The sequence below is a fragment of the Miniopterus natalensis genome, chromosome 7 (assembly GCF_054644295.1).
Source record: "Miniopterus natalensis isolate mMinNat1 chromosome 7, mMinNat1.hap1, whole genome shotgun sequence".
In the NCBI taxonomy this organism is placed as follows: domain Eukaryota; kingdom Metazoa; phylum Chordata; class Mammalia; order Chiroptera; family Miniopteridae; genus Miniopterus; species Miniopterus natalensis.
The window spans coordinates 42,724,168-42,744,936 of NC_142087.1; the positions used below are offsets into that span (position 1 = coordinate 42,724,168).

Below are 20,769 nucleotides of genomic sequence, written 5' to 3' on the forward strand. Positions count from 1 at the left end.
GGAGGAAAGTCATGTACTGAGACCCAAAGAAACAAGTGCAAAGGCCCTGCAGGATACTTGGAGGGTTTAAAAGGTAGCACGGAAGCCAGTACCTGGAGAGAAGTGGGCAAGGAGGACAGTGGCACATAATAAATTCAGAAAGGTAGCTAGAGGCTGGATTATTTAGGATTTAGATTATTTAGGGATAGAAAACCACTAGGAAGCACTGAACAAGGGACCAACACAATCTTATTTACATTTTAAAAGGGTTCTGGGGGCTGTATGGAGAAACACTGCAAAGAAACAAAAGCAGAGCAAGATGATCAGTTAACAGACTAACCACACCAACCAAGACATAACAGTAGAGTGAACTAGAGGACTAATACTTGCATTTCCAAATATACTCCAATAAGTATGGTAAGTGTAGGAAACCTAATATTTACATTTACAAAATGAAAACCAAGGAACATGCCCTGATTACCTGTTGAAGATACTGTCCTTGTTCACCCTTCTCTGCAAACTGTGGAAAAGCCATGTGCAAAAACTGCAGTAGAATAATAGGTGGAATACTAGAAGAAGTTTTATCCATGGAATCAAACAAATCTCTAAGGGCTTAAAAATAAAGCAAATAGTACTTTAGTAAAAGAGTGGCATATTTTATACATGCTACTGTAAATGAAACTCAATTACAACAAACAAAAAACTGCTTAACTATTTTTATGTATATCTATTCCTTTTACAATTGCTGGATTCCTAATAAGAAAAAGATTTGTTTTTAAATCTCAATGAACGCACCAGAATTTATAATGCAAGCACTAGCTATAAACAACTTCTGAGCCCTGCCCCTCTCTCCCCCTGCCAGTCACTGTTTTCCCAAACAAAGCAGGGTATGTATTCATTCAATACAAATACATATAACTTCTGTCTAGAGATCAAACAGGTATGTTACTCTTCTGCCACAATGCCCTTAACAAGCCATCAGATCTTCACACCTAACTCACTTGGTTCCCATCTACTGAACTCCTGAATATTGAAATCTGACTCTTTAAACATACTTCTTGATTCTACTGAATAGCTAAAAACCAAAGCTAATTTGCCGTCTTCAAAAATCTTTCCTGTTTATCCCCTCTCAACATCATGAATCCCATGGTCATAGACTCAGCCCTGGCTTCTGGAGGTCAGAATACTTTTCCTTTTCTAATGTCCTAGCTGTCACACCTTGCCCCTATTTATGTACAACAAAACTGTAATGTAGCTTATCTTGACTTGTTTTGTTAACTAAAATGTGAAATGTTATCTGTTATTGTTATATAGGCTGAAATCCAGTAAAAACTACATCTCAGCACACAGCAGTGCTCAATAAAATGTTCCTGATTAAATCAACCTAACACAATGTTTAAAATATATTTTTAAAGGGAGAGCTGAAATTTAAGCATCACTACCAAGCTAATTATTTTTTAAATAAAAAAGCCTAAACTGTAATAACACTTTAAAGTGCACATTGCTAAAAAAAAAAAAAGGAAAATATCGTTTAAGCTTACTTACTATATACCAGTAACATCAAAATATTTCATTTATTTGGGAAAAAAGGTGAAAAAAACACACTATACATTAAAAGAAACCAATGAGATATGACATATAAATGCAGTGTGTGATCCTAAACTGGCTCCTGAAGCAAAAAAGAAAAAATTTACAATGGGCAATGGTGGGTCAATTGGCAAAATTGAAATAAAGTCTACATTTTAGAATACGGTTTTGAAAACTGTCCTGTGGTTATGAATGTCTTTATTCTGAGGAAATATTTACTGAAGTATTCAGGGATAAAGAACATGATATATGCAACTTACTCTCAAACGGTTCAGAAAAAAAGAATACACATTATATAGAATGATGAACCAGACGCAACAAAAAAAATAGTAATTGGTGAATTCTTACAACTTTTCTATAAATTTAAATTTAGTTCAAAATAAAAAAGTTCAAAAAGTCAAGAAGCTAAAAGTAAAGAACAGTATTTTTTATCCCATCAATACTATCAGCCTCCTATATATGATACTGGACAAGATGTTGAAATTCTGAGTTACTCTTAGAAACATAAGTAATCCAATGAACTAGATATAAGTGATCACATTTTCCCATTAAAAACTTCATTTCAAAAAATCTACTTTTAGGAAAAAAGGTTAGAGGAAATCTGTCTATCTCCAAGTGACACAAAAAAACTTACTGTTTATAGTATTAAAAATTAAGGGTTGACCACAATGATATACTGCTTCACACGCCTAGAATGGCTATAATCAAAGACAAAAATATAAAGCATTATCAAGACAGCAAGAGTATCAAGAATAAAGAGAAACTGGAACCCTCATACATGCTGAAAGGAATGTAAAATGCTGCTGCTGTTTTGGAAAAGTCTGGCAGTTCCTCAAAAGGTTAAATATAGTTACCATTTAACCCAGCAATTCCACTCCTAGAGATTTACCCAAAATGACAACATATGTCCACAAAAAGACTTACGCACAGAAAGTTCCACAATATTCATAATAGTCAAAAAGTGAAACCACCCAAATATCTTTCAGTGATGAAAGGATAAATTCCACTGATATATCCAATCAATGGAATCTTATTTAGCAATAAAAAGGGATGAAGTACTGATACATCCTATAATGTGGGTGAACCTTGAAAACATTCTACGTGAAAGAAGCCAGCCAAAAAAGATCGTATGTTGTATAATTCCATTTATATCAAAAGTCCACAATACACAAATCTATAGAGGCTAAGACCCGATTAGTGGTTGCACAGGGCTGGGAGTGGTGAAGGGAAAACAGGGTGACTGCTAAAGTTAGAATTTCTTTTTGGAGTGATGAAAATGTTCCAAAATTGATTTTGGTGATGACTGCACAATTCTGTGAATATACTAAAAAACAATAAATTGTACACTTTAAATGAGTGAATTGTATGGTATATGAGTATTTCAATAAAGCTGTTACCCCCCCCCAAAAAAGCACGCCTGGTTAGGGGGTGTGCAGGAGGCAGCTGGTCTTCTCTCACATGAATATTTCTCTCTCGCTTGCTCTCCCCTCTCCCTTACTCTAAGATCAATTTTTTAAAAAAGGAGGGTACTCATTTTGTCCAATTGTCCCAAAATGAGACAGAGGCACACATGGTCTCATGTAATGAAGAAATATTTCTATACTTCAAGAATTTCATGTCTTCTCATTCCTCATATACTACTTCCTCACACTAATACCCACCAAGACTCTCTATTATAATGATCACATCAACTACAATAAAACCTCTCTCTGGATATCCCTAAAGATACACAGTGGTACCTCAGTTTTCAAATGTAATCCGTTCCGGAAGACCATCTGAGTTCTGAAACGTTCGAAAACCAAGGGATTGACAGCAGAGAGCTAGGCCTCAAGATCTTGCCCTCAGCAGAAGCGTGTGGCATGTTCGACTTCCGAGGCGTGTTAGAAAACCGGAGCATTTATTTCCGGGTTTACGGCGATAGTAAACCGAAATGTTTGTCAATGAGGACATTCGAAAACCTAGGTACCACTGTATTTTACTAACAGAACCTAAGCGAAAATTATAATTTTGTTGTTGTTGTTAATCCTCACCTGAGGATATTTTTTCCATCGCTTTTTCAAAGAGAATAGGAGGGAGGAAGTAGGAGAGAGGAAGGAAGGGGGGAGAAAGAGAGAGAAAAGGAGAGAGAGAGAGAGAGAGAGAAACATCGGTCGATGTAAAAGAGACACACCAATTGTTCCTCTTGCATGTGCCCTGACTGAGGGCGGGCAGCAAACCCTCAACTGAGGTACATGCCCTTGACTGGGAATCAAACCCTCGACCCATCAGTGTGCAGGCTGACGCTCTAACCAATGAGCCACGCCAGGCCAGGGCCCAAAATTGTAATTTAATCCAAAGACTGCTCTTCAAAAAGGAGCCACATCACTGGTTTATAATTTGGATAACAAAATAAGTTCCAAGTTGTTTACAGTTAGTCCAATTTTAATGAGGTAATGTTTTACAAAACACATTTTGTAAATCGAAAGGTAGCAAACAAACTGAGTTAAAAATAAGACTTACTGAATACAATACTCTCTCTTGAAAAGTATGTATTTTTAAGACTGACCTGCAGTAATATATTGTGCTGAAGCCATTTCCCCTGAAGCTCTCAAGGCACCAGCATACCTAGGGACATTAAGGCAGAATTAAAAAATAGGATTCAATTCATTCTGAAACTCAAGTAGGAAGAAACCAGTTAAAAGAACTTATTATGACACCCTCAACTGCAAGTTTCTCAGGGTTGCTCCCACCTTTCTATTTTCGTCTCTCTGGTCTTGTTCCTTTGAGCATTATATGGGCAAAAAAGGAGCACTAAGGAAAAAGAGAATTTAAATGAATGAAACCACTTTAAATTCTTTTCCCTTGTCTAACTCATCTATACCAAACATTTTCTGAAAACAGTGTAAAACAAAAAGTGCAGATTACTATTACAAATAAAACACAACTTCAAAAATAATGAAGAAGGCATTAGATTGAAAACACTAAATCAAAATCAATTCACCATTCTACTCACTGCCTCTTCAGCCAATACAGTCTACTTCTCTTGAATGCACTTTCTTTCTACCTTTCATCATTATACATCCCTCTCTCTAGAACCTGCCAAATAAAAACTCTATTTGAAAATTATTTTCAGCATCTCCAGTTGTAAAACATCTTTCATGTAATTTTCCTCACCTTTTATTTCTATTTTATCAGTTAGTGCCATTTTTCCAATGACATACAACCCCATCCATGCCATCTTGTATTGATTAAATTAATAAGTACAAGGACTTCCACAACCTTATGAAAACTTAAAATTCAAAAAAAAAAAGTCATTTGGTTTCAAGAAAACAGAATCAACAGGATGAAATCTCTGCTTATACAAACTCAGAGAAATAACTCCAAGACATGCAAGAGAACTCTCCTTGAAATGGAGGCTATAAGGTATTCGGAAGAAAGAAGAGTCTTGGAAGTACATAAGGCAAGTCTGTCCCAACTAGTCACACTCTAGGGCAGAGCGCTGCTCCAGCAAGTTACTCATTCAGATAACTTGCAATCAGAACATAAGAGAATATGGTTGAATAAGTACACAATCTTCAAACAAATGAGGGAAGATCATATCATACCTTACATCCAAAAAGAACAGAGTTAAAGGAAAATAAAAACTTTAAATAATATTTTAAAGCCTCAAGAAATAAGAACAGGAATCATATCCAAAAATTATTAACAGGAGGTTATAAAACAGAACAAAGGTTGTGAAAAATAAGCAGTTGTAAAACAAAGCTAATGTACAAATCAATGAAATATAAGTAAAACGAATCTTAGGGATTCTCCTAGAATACAGCACATAAAAAATTTAAAGTGCAGAGGGAAAAAATGACATGAAAACTAGATCCAGAAATTCTAATGTTCAAAATGTAAGATGAAGCCAGATAAAATAGAAGAGTAGCAATATCTGAAGAAATAATGGCCAAAAATGTCCCAGAGTTTAGGACAAGAGTCCTCAGACTTAGTGCCCAGTGAGCACTAAAATAAGATAAAGAAAACCCACACTTTTACTGATAGAAAACTTTGAAAAATAAAAGTTATTAACAGAAAAGAGTAAGAATTAAGATTGATGTCAGACTTCTCATCAGTAACCACGGACACACTAAAACAATGAAGAAATAACTAGGCCTCTGAGGAAAAATAACTAACATTTCCCATTAAGATAGTTCTGAAACAGTACCTGTTGACCTGATCATCTTTCTCAATTAGATTGAAAGTGCCTAAAGATAGGTACTGTGTCTTGTTCACTGATAATACATCAGCTGCACTCTAGGCAATTTCACGTAAATACCTGACAAGTATTCAGAGAAATATAGAAAACCTTCAGTTACTCTCAGGTTTCTGCATAGTTCTCCTCTCTCCTTTCTAATGCTCAGTTCTATCAAAGCATTTCACAAGCCACTAAGGAAATAAAAAGGTCAACATTCATGAAGCTAGGAATCCAAATTGCAGTTTAGAATTATATCATACATTAAGAACTGCAATGTATAAATCAAGACAGATGTAATAAATTTATATGTATATGCTTTTAATCCTCACATAAGGCTATGTTCCTTACTAATTTTTTGAGAGAGAGAAAGAGAGAGAAACATCAATTGGTTGCCTCCCATACATGCCCGACGGGGGATCGAACCCACACCTTTTGATGTACAGGATGACATTACAACCAACTGTGCAACCTGGCCAGGGTCATATTTTAAGTTAAACATTTATACTTGTTGAAGAGAAGGGACCCTCATTTATAGACTATTTCAAAGTTTCTCTAAATGTGAATAGTTGTTTACTCTTTTTTCTTTTGTATAGTGATATTACCTTTTAAAACCATTACTCACTGGCACAGACTTACAAATCAGTGAATTTATTTCTAAACTAGAACTGAAAGTCCAGAACTAAATCTTACTTATTACATCCATTATGGTTAATTGATTTTCAACAAAGCATGCTAAGAAAATTCAATGGGGACATATTCATCTTTTCCCCAAATGGTACTAGAAGAACAGGATGGGATAGAACACCTACCTCCCACCATACATAAAAGTTAAGTAAACATGGATCACAAACCTAAATGTAAGGGCTAAAACTATGTAACTCTTAAAAAAACAAAATCTTTGTGACCATGATTAAGCAATGGTTTCTTACATGACACCAAAAAAGACACACAAAAGCAAGCAACAAAACAAAAAAATATTAAACTACATCAAAATTTAAAACTTTTAACCAATGTTATCCCAATAAATTTGATTTTTTTAAAAAGGAAAATAACCAAAACTTTTGTGCTCTAAGCAATACCATCAAGAGAGTGAAAAAACTCGCAAAATGGAAAAAAAGATTTGCAATTTATCTATTTGAAGAAGTATTTGTATCATAAAAACAAATCACTTAAAACATAGGCAAATAGCCCAGCTGGTGTGGTTCAGTGGTTGAGCATCAACCCATGAACCAAGAGGTCACTGGTCCCATTCCCAGTCAGAGTACATGCCTGAGTTTCAGGCTCAATCCTCAGGAGGTGTTTCTCTCTCATTAATGTTTCTATCTCTCTACCTCTCTCCCTTCCTCTCTCTCTAAAATTCAATAAAAACACATTTAAAAACATAGGTAACTAATTTGATGAGACATTTCTCCTGAGAAGAAATATAAACAGCCAATAAGCACATACAATGTTACTACTCATTAGGTAAATGCAAATGAGAACCACAATGATATTTCACCCACAGGATGGCTATAATCAAAGACATAAAATAACAAGATTGGCATGGAGGTGGAGAAACTGGAACTCTGTTACACTGCTGGTGAGGTTGTAAAGTGATGAAGCCACTTTGGAAAACAGTCTGGCAGTTCCTCAACATGTTGCCAAGCAATATACTCATAACCAAGAGAAATAAAAACAACTCATCTGCACAACTTGTGACTGAATATTCACAGCTGCATTATTCATAACAGCTAAAAAATGGAAACAATCCAAAGCAAATGTCCATTAACTGAAATGGATAAACCAATGTGGTATATCCATTCAACTGAATATTATTCAGCCATTCCAAGGGATAAAGTAAATACATAACATGAATAAACCTAGAAAATAAGTAAAAGAAGCCAGTCACAAAAAGAGCACATATTATGATTCCAGTTACATGAAATGTCCAGAACAGACAAATGTATAAGACAAAAAGTAGACTGATGATTGTCTAGAGTTGCAGGTGGGAAGGGTATAACAAGTGACTGCTACTGAGTATGAGGTTTCTTTGGGGTGGGGTAGGTGGGGAATATTCTGAAATTAGATGTGGTGATTGTTGCACAACCTTGTGAATATGATAAAGACCATTTAACTGGAATCCTTTAAAATAATGAATTATATCTCAATAAAGCTGCTAAATATATACACACACACACACACACACACACAAAAAAACCACACTACTCATCCAAATGTGAACCTCCATTACCCAAAGAAGACTTAAAACATTTCTCTTGTCTTACCTTTTAAGGGCATCTTTGAGTTCAGGCACAGAACGAATACACTGAACTGTAGCATTCATGTAACAAGTGTTACCGAGGTTTGTCAATCCACATGGTAACTCCATCTTATAAGGAAAAGAATTAAGTCATTTTTATAAAATGACATAGCATATATAAATCACTAAAGTTCACCTTTTGAAGGAACTATAATTTACCAACTCATACCAATCTATAGTCCACCTTTATCCTAAAGTAACATGTTTTATTTCCCCAACAAAAATTGTTCCATGTGCCATACTAACGATCATTCTGTGTTTTAATTCCTTTCTTGAAAATAATAAAAGGACAGTCATATCAATCCTGCCTTCTTTGTAGGCTTATCATTAAAACACAGTGACAAAATATACATAGAAACACTTCTTAAAAAAAAAAAGGAATGGTACAATATAAACACTGGGTGGTAAAAATAACAACATTTGACAATTATAAGTTGGCCAGTTTCTAAACCAACATTGCATTTAAAATGAGAATAAATTGTATGCATTTTCAACATGGAAGGTTTTAAGAATTTAAATATCCCAGCATTTAACTACTTAACCTCTTTGAGCCTGTTTCCCCATAAAAATAATAGTAAACACTTAAATAGTGCTGACTACCTGCCAAACTTATATTTATTATAGATATCAATTGACATTATAATCAATTATCCGGTTATAGGAGGACTCAAGTCAATTTCAAAAAAATAAATAAATAAATAAATAAACCATACATCCTGATATTAACTATTAAATCTTCAAAACATTCATATGCTACTTTCTGAAAGGCACCTCAGTAACTGTACTTCTGAAAAGTAGGGATCATATAAAATGTGGTTTGTCTTACAGCAGATGCTAACTGTTCTTCTGTCATATCTTCTACGAAGACAGTTTTAGCTGAGGGTTCCTCAGGAAGGGCATCTGCTGATCCCATCATTAGTAGAGTTATCCCCTGTTTTTAAAAAAAATTAATTTCATAAAATGCTCAAAAATTAATCATTTTTATGTTCAATAAAAGAAGACACATAGCAAAACACATATTGCATGCTTCTATTTGCATGTTCCCTGACCGGGAATCGAACTGCAATCTCCTTCATCATAGGTCGATGCTCAACCGCTGAGCAACGCTGGCCAGGCAAGACACTAAATTTTTAATTAAACGTCTTTCCACAACACAACCTACTGTATGGGAAAATATATTCCCCAATGACACAACCGATAAGGGTTTAATTTCCAAAATATACAAGGAACTCATACACCTCAACACCAGGAAGACAAACAATCCAATTAAAAAACGGGCAAAAGACCTGAATAGACACTTCTCCAAACAGGACATACTAATGGCCTACAGACACATGAAACCATGCTCAAAGTCACTAATCATCAGAGAGATGCAAATTAAAACTACAATGAGGTATCACCTCACACCTGCCAGAATGGCTACCATCAACAAATCAACAAACAAGAAGTGCTGGCAAAGATGCAGAGAAAAGGAAACACTAGCACACTGCTGGTGGGAATGCAGACTGGTACAGCCACTGTGTAAAACAGTATGGAGGTTCCTCAAAAATTAAAAATGAACTACCTTTTGATCCAGAGATCCCACTTCTGGTAATATATCCTAAGAATCCCGAAACACCAATCAGAAAGAATATATGCGTCCCTATGTTCATAGCAGCATTACTTACAATAGCTAAGATCTGGAAACAGCCCAAGTGCCCATCAGTAGATGAGTGGATAAAAAAGCTGTGGTACATTTATAATGAAATACTATAATACAGCTGTAAAAAAGAAGTATCTCTTACCCTTTGAGACAGTATGGATGGACGTGGAGACTATTGTGCTAAGCGAAATAGGCCAGTTAGAGAAAGACAAATATCTCATGATCTCACGTATAAGTGGAATCTAAAGAACAAAATAAACTGACCAACAAAATAGATTTAGAGGTAATTATGCATGAAACAGAATAACAGATCTCAGTGGAGGAGGCATGGGGGGGGAGAGGACAGGAAGAGATTAACCAAAGAACATTTATGCATATATGCATAATCCATGGACACAGACAATAGCATGGGGAAGGCCTGGGGTGGGGCAGGAGCTGAGTGGAGGGAGGCAAAAGGGGAGATAATGGGAGACATCTGTAATACTGTCAACAATAAAATTTAAGAAAAAATTTCACTTAAAACTTCTGACTCCACAAAAACTTAACTACTGTTAGTTAAAAACTTAACTACTAATTGCCTACTATTGACCAGAACCTTACTGATAACAGTCACTTATGACACATATTTTGTATGTTATATGTATTATATGCTGGATTCTTACAATAAAGTAAGCTAGAGAAAAAATTTTATTAAGGAGAAGAAAAAGAAAAGTGCTCCCACAAAGAAAGCATGGAAGGCTTCACTGGAAAATTTTACAAACATTTTAAGAAAAAACAATACAAACTCTCTCTCATGAAAAGACATAAAAATCCTTAACAAAATACTACCAAATAGAATCTGGCAATATATAAAAAGAACCAACTGAGGCTTATCAAGAATATAAAGTTGGTTTACTATTCAAGAAAGTCGGTGTAACAGATTAAAGGATAAAAAAATAAATGATCATTTCAACAGATACAAAAAAAGTATTCAACCAAATTCAACTCCAATTCATGCTAAAACTGTCAGCAAACCAGAAATAGAACTTCCTCAACCTATGGTGAACATCTGTCAAAAAAAAAAAAATCTCCAGCTAAGACTGGAGACTTTCCTCATAAGATCAGAAAAAAGCAATGATGTACACTATCAACCACTTCCACTCAACACTGTGCTGAAATCCTAACCAGTGGAATAAAACAAGAAAAAGAGAGAAATAAAAAGCATAGAATTGAAAAAAATAAATAAAACCTTCTTCAGTGTTAATTACATGATTATAATGATTATATACCTACATTATCCTAAGACACTAATACATAAAATCAGTCAAGTCACAGGATACTTGGTCAATATATAATTAATTAACTTGTATGTGCAGTGAAGTAAGGCAATAAAAAGAAATAGAGGTCATAAAGATTGGAAAGGGGGCAGTAAAGCTGTCTCTATTTGTAGATAACATACTATGTACATAGAAAACCCAAAGGAATCTAAAAAAAAACTATTAGAGCTAGTAAGTGAATTTAGTAAGGTCACAGGATGAAAATATACTGTACTTTTACAATTTAGCCATGAACATTGGGAAACAAATTTTTTTAAGTATCATTTTCAACAGCTAAGAAACATTAAATTCCATGAATCTAACAAAAACCATGCTAAAATAAAAAACTACAAAGCTCTGCCAAGAGAATATAAAGCCCTACACAAATGAAGCAGTACACCATATTTAAGGATTTTAATACTCAATACCATTATGATGTTCATTCTCCTCAAACTGAACTACAAATTCAATGCAATCTCAAACAAAATACCAGGAGTCCATATGCAGAAATTGACAGACTTCTCTAAAATTATACAGAAGTGTCAAGGAGCTAAAATAGTCTCAAAGAAAAAGAAGTTGGAGAACTTACAATATCTTCTATCCAGACTTAGAAAGCTTTAGAAATCAAGACCATGTAGTAGTGGTATAAGTTTAATCTAATATATAAATGAAACAAGAGTCCAAAAATAGACCTACAACTGATTTTCAAGAAAGTCTCCAACACAAGTCAATGCGAAAAGGAATGTATTGTCAGCAGATGTTGCTGGAACAACTCAATCAACACATGGAAAAAAAGGCACTTGGAATATACTTTGATATAATAATTAGGAAACTGCATTATAATAGTGTTCATAGGATAATACTTACATTTTTAATTTTGATGTTCCCCCAATCATCATCCTGTTTTAAAGACAAGTAAAAGAACATTCAATCACCCCTGTATAATAATCAACTAATTTCAAACTACTTCAAAATAAAATTTTTTATCAGATATTATTTAAATTACTGTAATCAAAGTATTTTTTAAAAAACAAGTGCAGTCCTAAAGACAGTAATTCTATCAATTGCTTAAACCACATAAGACAATCAAAAGACAGCAAACCTGGTAGCACCAGAGGTACTAAAAAACACCTGATTGATGACAAATGAAAGATGCTAATTTTTACATGTTCACTGCATGTTAGGAACCAGCATAGCTCATAACTACCTTAGGTGACAAGAATGAAGAGTAACATGAAATAAGGTCTACATAATTAGGGTAATTACAGAATTTATTATCCAAATCAGGAGACTCTTGAGAAAGTGCTTTAGTCCAATGTTTCTCAAGTACTAAATTTCACATGAAACAATTAACCAATACTTTTACTTCAGTATTTTCAATTAAACCAATACTTTTCCCTTAATGCCATGACTGGTTCACAGATATTTTGGCCTACTGAAGCCCTTCTCTTCACAGAATAAAGTCAGTTCTATATTACTCCTTTCTTTTTGCTGAAGGTACCAGGCATTCTATCTGCTTCCCTTTGGTGGTATAACTAATGATCTCTCTGAACACCTGCTTCAAAGTGGCACAGTAACTTCCTAAAGACTCTTCTCAGTTTAAGAGTTACTACTGCTAATCATATGTAATAATAACTATATACACCCCCTCAGAACACTTAGTTATCTGAGGTCACAAGAGCTGGGAAATGAACCCAGATCTACTTGACTCATAAATCACATGCTCTTTTGGTATGTTACTATATCTTACTTAAGCCCTCTGACGCTGCTACCTCACATTTACTTTCATCATTTTCTAAATATATACAGTTGAGAATTTAAAAATAAATAAAAGCCTGGCAAAAAGTAAGTAATTAAGTGATTGCTATTAGTCAGCTTCATTTCCTTAGCATTTTCTCTAATTATCTACTGTATACCACCACTTCAGGCATACCTTGTTTTACTGTGCTTTGCTTTACTGAGTTTTTTTACAAGACCTTCCACCAGCAAAAACTTTAAGTCTCAGAAAATGAATATCATTTTTTAGCTATAAAGTATTTTTTAAAAAATATACCTTTATTGATTTCAGACAGAGGAAAGGAGAGGGAGAGAGACAGAAACATCAATGATGAGAGAGTCACTGATCGGCTGCCTCCTGCACGTCCCCAACGGGATTGAGCCCGCAACCTGCGCATGTGCCCTGACCGGGAATCGAACCCCAATTGCCTGGATCCTAGGTCAACGCTCAACTGCTGAGCCACGCCCGGCCGGGCTAAAGTATTTTTAAATTAAGGTACATTCATTGTTTTTTTAGACATAATGCTACTGCACACTTAACAGACTACAGTATAGCATAAACGTAACTTTTATATACACTGGGAAACCAAAATATTTGTGACATGCTTCACTGTGATATTTGCTTTATTGAGTGTGTTGGAACCAAACCTGCAATATCTCTCAGGTATGCCTGTGTACACAGTTCAGCAGAAATTAGGTTATCAATGACCAAAAGTTCATACTGCAATTTGGGAGGGGAAACAATGTTTCTTCACCAACATCTGTTTTACTGCCCAGCTGACAGAGGTAGCCAGCCCTTATTTCTAAAGTTAACTATAGCTCTTTAGCATTTCATATCAAACTCTTGAAGAAAGTACTTTAAAAAAATATACTTATATAGTATTACAAATAACAACGAAGAAAATACTTCTGCACCTTTTTTTGTGGCCCTTCATCAATGATGCTAGTAAGCTTCGACTCTTAACTGTAGTCAAAGTGATCATTCCAAGGGAACTTGGAAAAATTAAATTCCCTCTTTTTTAAACATTTTTTTTCCTCCCATCTCCAGATAAGTGTTAGTTAGCAATTACCCTTAAGAGAAGGAAGCTCTTTTTTAATGGGTAGGAGGCAAGAAAGGCCACAGGAAAAAATAAAGTTTTCCAGTATTTCAGAGCCAAAGCTTTGGTAAAGACACTGAACTATTTCTTTTTATTAAAAAAATACATATCTACTATATTGTACCATATATTTTTTAATATGTTTTTATTTCAGAGGGAGGGAGACAGAAAAAGAGATAGAAACATCAATGATGAGAGAGAATCACCAATTAGCTGCCTCCTGCAGGCCCCCTACTGGGGATCAAGCCCGTAACCTGGGCATGTGCCCAGGAATTGAACCATGACCTCCAGGTTCATGGGGGCAATGCTCAACCACTGAGGCACACCAGCTGGGCTTGTTCCATATTTTTAACAGAAATAAAATTTTCCACCCTATAACAGAAAATTACTAATACAAATAGATTTCATAATAGTCTAAAAACAAAAGTAATACTTTTAACGCACCCTCCTTGGAAAAACAACAAACAATACAAACAAATGGAAGTACCCCACTCCCATGACCCACAGATGTATTCATTAATACAGTGCATCTGAAAATAAAAAATTTAATGATATTTTATAACATAATGTTTGAAATGGCTACAATGCTCCTCCTTACACTAACATGAATAAAATAGGTGTAATCCATAACTATATACTCTCACCAAATAAAAGAAACTTCAAATGTTACATTTCACTAATTATATAATAATAGTATATAATGAAAATAATGGACTAAGTTTTACCTTCAACGTTCCTCCTTTCACCATAACTTTCTGTCTGGCCGGCTGTACTCCTGTCAGTGCAAAAAGCTGAGCCTTGAACACCATTGGAGGTTCATCAGTATTCAATTCTACACCTTCAAATTTCTCCTTTCCCCACTTCACGGTAACTGCAAACAAAACCATAATTTTTTTTTTTTTTCATTTTCAAAATAACAAGACTTCAGATTTAGAAGAAGTCTAGTTCTTGAAAGCCATACTATGTCACTCATCTTTTTAAGTTTATAATGTCTACACTAAATCAGGAGTGACCTGAATGCAGCACGTCCTGAGTAAAATTTAACTGGATCTAATCCAACTTCTCATTTCATAAATAAGAAAACCAACAGTTAAGAGAAGTTGGTTGACTTAACTAATGTCAAAAAAAACTAGTTAGTAAATATTCAAGTCTTCTGAATCCTCATCAATAATTTTGCAGCCCGGCTGGGTGTGGCTCAGCAGTTGAGCATGGACCTTTGGTCCAGGAGATCGCAGTTCAATTCCTGGTCAGGGCACAAGCCTGGGTTTCGGGCTTGATCCCTGGTCAAGGATGTGCAGGAGGCAGCCAATCAATGACTCTCTCATCACTGATGTTTCAACTCTCTCCCTCTCCTTTCCTCTCTCTGAAATCAAAATTAAAAAATAATAATAATAATTTTTGCAAAATATGATCACCCTGAAGTAGTTCCCAGAATAAGGTTCACAGACTTCAAAATGTATTTAACTGAGGAGTCATTAAAATCTACATACTGTTGGAAAAGAGAGGAGAAAGGTTTTTGAAAGGTAAATGGGAGAAAAAAACATATTTAAAACAAGGAATACAGATTCTGCATTCTAAGAATTGAAATGTGTGGTTCCTGAGCACAAGATGGTCAAATATTAAGAATTCAAAGACATAACTAAATTACTAAAAAATATTAAAATCCTACTTCACAGCCATTCAAATGGCTATTTAATAAAAATTTAAAAAAAAGAAACAGGAAATAAATAAGGATGTGGTAAAACTGGAACCCTTGTGCATTGCTAATGGGGCTATAAAATGGTGCAGCCATTGTGGAATAAGATATGACAGTGCCTAACAAAATTAAACATAGAATTACCATATGATCCAGCAATTCTACTTTTAGGTATACACCCAAAAGTATGTAAAGCAGGGACTCAAATTTATATTTTATACCCATGTTCATAGCAGCATTATTCACAACAGCCAAAAAATGGGAGCAACCCAAGTGTCCATCAATAGATGAATGCGTGAACAAAATGTGGCATATATACACAATGAATAATATTCAGCCCTAAAAAGGAATGAAATTCTTACACATGGTAAAACATGGATGAACCTTGGAGACATTATGCTAAGTGAAATAAGGCAGACACAAAAGGGAAAATATTGTATGACTACACTTATGTGAGGTACCTAGGGTAGTAAAATTCAGAGGTAGAAAGTAGAATGGGGGAAATGGAAATGGGGAGAATATTGTTCAATGAAACAGTTTCAGTTTAGAAATATGAAAAAGTTGGGAGGAGGATAGTGATAATGACTGCACAACATTGTGAATGTACTGAATGCCAAAAACTACACTTAAAAATGGTTAAAACAGTTCATTTTATGTTACATATACTTTACCATAATAAAAAAATTTCAGCCAATAACAAATTTTCAATTAGCCTCATAAAATAGCATTTTTGAAATATGTAAAAATAAATAAACTCAAGGATAAAGTTTGTTTCCACTAAAAACTTTATACCTATTCAAAACGAGAATCTCACAACAAATGATTTTCAACTACTAAAATCAGAATATGAAAAACTGACCCTGACGCCAAATACCAATTCTTTCATCAGTTCAATTAATATATTCAGCATTCATTCAACGATAAACCCAGTAACAAGCATTAGGAAGACTCTATGAACTTACAGTCTAATAAGGGAGAAATGGAGGGAAAAGGTTAAAATAAATAATACAATATTAATATTATAAATGCTACTGGAGTACAGAAGAATGCTTCATTAGTAAGGAAGAATTCCCTGGAGGAAGTGATAACTCTGTGTTATCACTATCAACTTTTTTTAATAATGTTTTTATTGATTTCAGAGAGTGGAAGGGAGGGAGAGAGAGAAACATCAATGATGAGAGTCATCAGACTGGCTGTCTCCTGCATGCCCCCTGCTGGGGATCCAGCTGCAACCACCGCATATGCCCTGACCAGGAATCTCCTGCAACCTAGGTTGATGCTCAACTGCTGAGCCATGCCAGCAGGGCTACTATCAACTTTTTATCACTATCAAGTTGAGACTCAAAGATAAATTAGGTGTTAGCCAGAGAAAAAGAAAGAATAAAAGCATTCCTGGAAAAGACAAGAAAAACATTCAGAAAAATAAAGCAGCATGGAGTGCTCTAAGATATAATTCCCAGGGTGACAGGGAAGCAGCTGAAACTGTAAGCTGGCAAAGGATCAAGTCAAGAAAGGTAACATAAGTTATGCTAAAACATACAGGCTTTATGTTACAGAAAATGTGCAATCTCTGAAAGGTTTTCTTAAAGGCCACTTGGTCTGGTCTGAACATTAGATTGCTCTAGCAGCAGCAGGGGAAATGGGATTAAAGAGGGTACGACTGTAACTACTGAAGTAAACTAAAAACATAGCAATAGTACAAGCAAAAAATAGGACTAAATGAAAACAGTATCAGAATCTGAAATGTACTTAGCTGTGTCACACGGGCAAGTTACTTAAACCTTTTGCTTACCCATAAAGGAGAATTATACCAGTATCACAGGATTATGTTGAAGATTAAAACAAAGCAACATGTGTAAAAACACTAGCTTTGTGTCAGGTGTTCATTAAATTTTGTGGCACTTACCTTACCCATATAAGAATCTGGATATTTAATTTTCTACCAAAACTTATGAAACAGTACTTAAAATGTTCTCATTTAATGGAGGGCTTTTTGCAGAACCTGAAAACACAGATTCTCAATACAGAGATGTGAAAGGAGGAAACCTTAGAAATCTACTTCAATTCCCCAATTTGGGAAATGAGGGAAAGTTTGATTACATATTTAAGAAGCTACTCAATTATTACCATCGACAGTATGGTGAATATAGGCACTTTTTGAGGGGAACAAGAAAGGGGTTGGTTTTGTTGTATGTGTGTCACCTGTGTATTTAAGTATTATATTAGCCTACAGTGGGATTTATCGCTGTTAATGCTCCCTCAATTCTATATTGCATAAATGGAGTATTTCAAGTACCATTCTCCTGTTAATTATTGTGTAATTATTCTACCAATAATAATTCTAGAAAGAGGTTGAGCAATCTTTTTTTTTTTTAAATCCTCACCCGAGGATATTCTTTCCATTGATTTTCAGAGAGAGAGACAGACAGAGACAGAGAGAGAAACATCAATGTGAGAAAGACACATGGATTGGTTGCCTCCCATAGGAGCCCGGACCAGGGCTGGGGATGGAGCCTGAAACCCAGGTACGTGCCCTTGGCCGGAATGGAACGTGGTACCCTTCAGTCCGCGGGCCCACGCTCTAACCACTGAGCAAAACCGGCTAGGGCTGAGCAATCATTATTAAAGCATTCGATTCAACATTCTAGAATATCAAGAATCCACTTCAAGATTAAACAGTACTTTTGTTTCATGCTCTTTGAATAGGCTGAATCTTCAATAAAGGAATTGTGTTAAGTCAGGTATGGCCAATGAATCACACATCCATAGCCAACTGAAGCCACCACATACATCTTACTAGGTGCCATTTTGAATCAGACTAGGAAACGGGAAGGTTCATTAACTAAAAATGGGATCGCTGGCCAACCCCTTAAACCAGCATCAGGCAAAAACCCGTGCAACGCCTCTCCAAAGGAAACGATGCCCGCGGATATGTGTATTAATCTACCTCACAAAGCTAACGCTATGCTTCGGACATAGAAACTCAATACAGTGTTTGATGAAATGAAAACGAAGTAAAAAAAATTAGTCGCAATCTGCCTTGGGATAAAACAGAAATTGGTACCAAAAAGGAGGTTGAGCAAAGGTAGGCAGGGGCAAGCGAAGGGAAGCTACTGACGGAAACCCCATCAACGACGAAGGCTAACCTCACATCTCAGGTCCCTCCATCCCTCCCTTACCTCAGGATTCCCTCCTTGCCGCCCGCTCCCACGGCTCCACTGATGAGCACAAGGAAATCCCACTGCACCTCCAGCCTGGCCCGGGGACCCCGGGACACACCCTCACCTTTCCCTGCACCCTAGGACAGCGACAGAAACTATTCTGCAGAGTCACCACTCCCAGAGGCCGCCGCTCGCGGTTCCCCATCTCCACTCCGGCTCCCACCCCACCCACCAGGCGGCCCAGGAGACAGCGTCCCCTCGGGTCGCAGGGCGCGGACTCGCCAGCAGAGAGAAAGGGGCCGGGCTCAACCCCTCGCTAGCCACCCCCGCCCACGCCTCCCGTCCCCTCCCCCGCCCGCGCTCAGCCCGGAGCCCGCCCGCAGGCCAGGCCTACTCAGAGGCCTAGCGCTGGGAGGGCTGCGCGACGCCAGGCGAGTGGGGAGCTCACCGGAGTAAAGCGGCATGGCGGGGCGAGAGGGGAGGCGGCGGCGCAGGAAGGCTGGGCCGGGCAAGGGCGGCGAAGGGAAAGGGACGCGAAGAAGCTGTGGCAGCAGCCGAGACGGCGGCGCGGTGTTGGCGGCAGCTCCGGTGCGACGAGAGACTCATTCAAACCGGCCACTAGCGATGACGCAGCAACACGCAGTTCCCCTGCAGAACTGGAGGAGGCGAGGAGCTGAGCGGCGAGGCGGGGCCTGGAGGGTGGAGAAGCCGGAGAGGTGGGAGGGAAGCCGGGAGAGGCGGCGGCGGGCGCTGCGCCTGGGCTCGCGGCCCCTGCGCCACTACAGGTGGGCGCCTGCGCACTGCACGGCGCGCGCGGCGCCCGCGGGCCACGTGGGCCTGGCCCCGCCCAGCCTGGCCGCAGGTGGAGTGGGGACTTGGTATTATTGTGGCTTTTTAAAAAAAGTGTTTTCCCCTGTTACGAAACGGTGGGTCCGTACAAGCCGGGGATTTTCGTTGTTAATATAGCCGGTAGTAGAGCTGAGAGAGCCCTTGCGCCACCCCTCAAATTGATCTGCGTACTTATTAATGAAAATGGCTAGCCCTCCCTTTAAGGACATTTGTGGCGAAAGTAAATAGGACCAATTTTGTTTTCAGCACACCCCTCCCCCTTTGGTGCAACTAACTTCTAGCCTCATTGGGGGGCTTGGGATCTGAATTTAGGACAAATGGGGCAAAGTGAGGATGTGGAGTGATGACGGTGACGGAAAGGAAGGGTAAAAGAAAATTTACATGGCTGGCCTTCCTGGATGTCAGCAAGAGTTGTGGATGATCGCAGCCTTGCCCCACGTACCATACGCCGCTAAGCCCTGATCTACGTGGGTCTGATGGATAGAATCTTCTGCTTAAGATTGACTTCTTTAAAAAAATTAATATTTTGGTAATATATTAACCTGAATGTTTATAAATAAAGTGTAAAAATGGCCAAATATCAGAAAGTGAACTACCTACGGTTTATTGCTTAGAATGCCCCCTCTTGCATGGTCAACAGAAATTGTATCCAACTTTAAAGTCTCCATTTAATGCTCTTTAATGTACACTTAAAGCCTACACCTGCAATTACCCTTTTCTATCACGTAGCATTACATTGTAGCTGTTTGCTCCTCTTATTTAAAAAGTATATATTGAGTGTAAGATACTCAATACAGAAGCTGTGGATACAAAGAGGAATCACACTGAAATATTCACACACTAAATACATGGCTCTCTAAATTAATCAAAGCTCTTGGCTATACACAACAGAAACCAGAGAAGGAATTGATTGGTAGAATGTAGAGGTAAGGTAACAGAATCGATAGGAAAAGCAGCAAACCAGGCATTGATATTGGATAGGAACCAAGGGATATGGCACCAGGGAACATAGGCAAAGTCATGTCACAGGAACTGTCTGACCACTCCTGCCACCACCTTCATGAGTAGTTTCTAATTCTGCGTCTACCTCATTCCCTCAAGATTCCATGGCCCAAACAAGAATATATAATCGGCCAACGATGAGCAAAAGGAATGCCTGGCCCTGTCTGCCA

The 20,769-nt window shown here is 37.1% G+C and overlaps 1 protein-coding gene across 2 annotated transcripts in view; it reads right to left on the reverse strand.

Annotated features, from left to right (window-relative positions):
- The window catches only part of USP14 (ubiquitin specific peptidase 14), a 34,179-nt gene extending 14,876 nt beyond the window's left edge, over nt 1-19,303 (reverse strand). The window contains exons 1-7 of one of the 2 annotated variants that reach the window (XM_016211503.2): nt 19,197-19,303; nt 14,617-14,762; nt 11,886-11,918; nt 8,908-9,012; nt 8,047-8,150; nt 4,112-4,170; nt 461-591 (exon numbers count right to left, since the gene is read on the reverse strand). In XM_016211503.2, coding sequence (XP_016066989.1) covers nt 461-591; nt 4,112-4,170; nt 8,047-8,150; nt 8,908-9,012; nt 11,886-11,918; nt 14,617-14,762; nt 19,197-19,212 — 594 coding nt within the window. In that variant the 5' untranslated portion in view covers nt 19,213-19,303. Of the gene's footprint in view, nt 1-460; nt 592-4,111; nt 4,171-8,046; nt 8,151-8,907; nt 9,013-11,885; nt 11,919-14,616; nt 14,794-19,196 lie in introns of those variants that run through there. The other variant, XM_087818989.1, reaches the window with a different exon arrangement.
- Nucleotides 19,304-20,769: the final 1,466 nt, after the last annotated feature.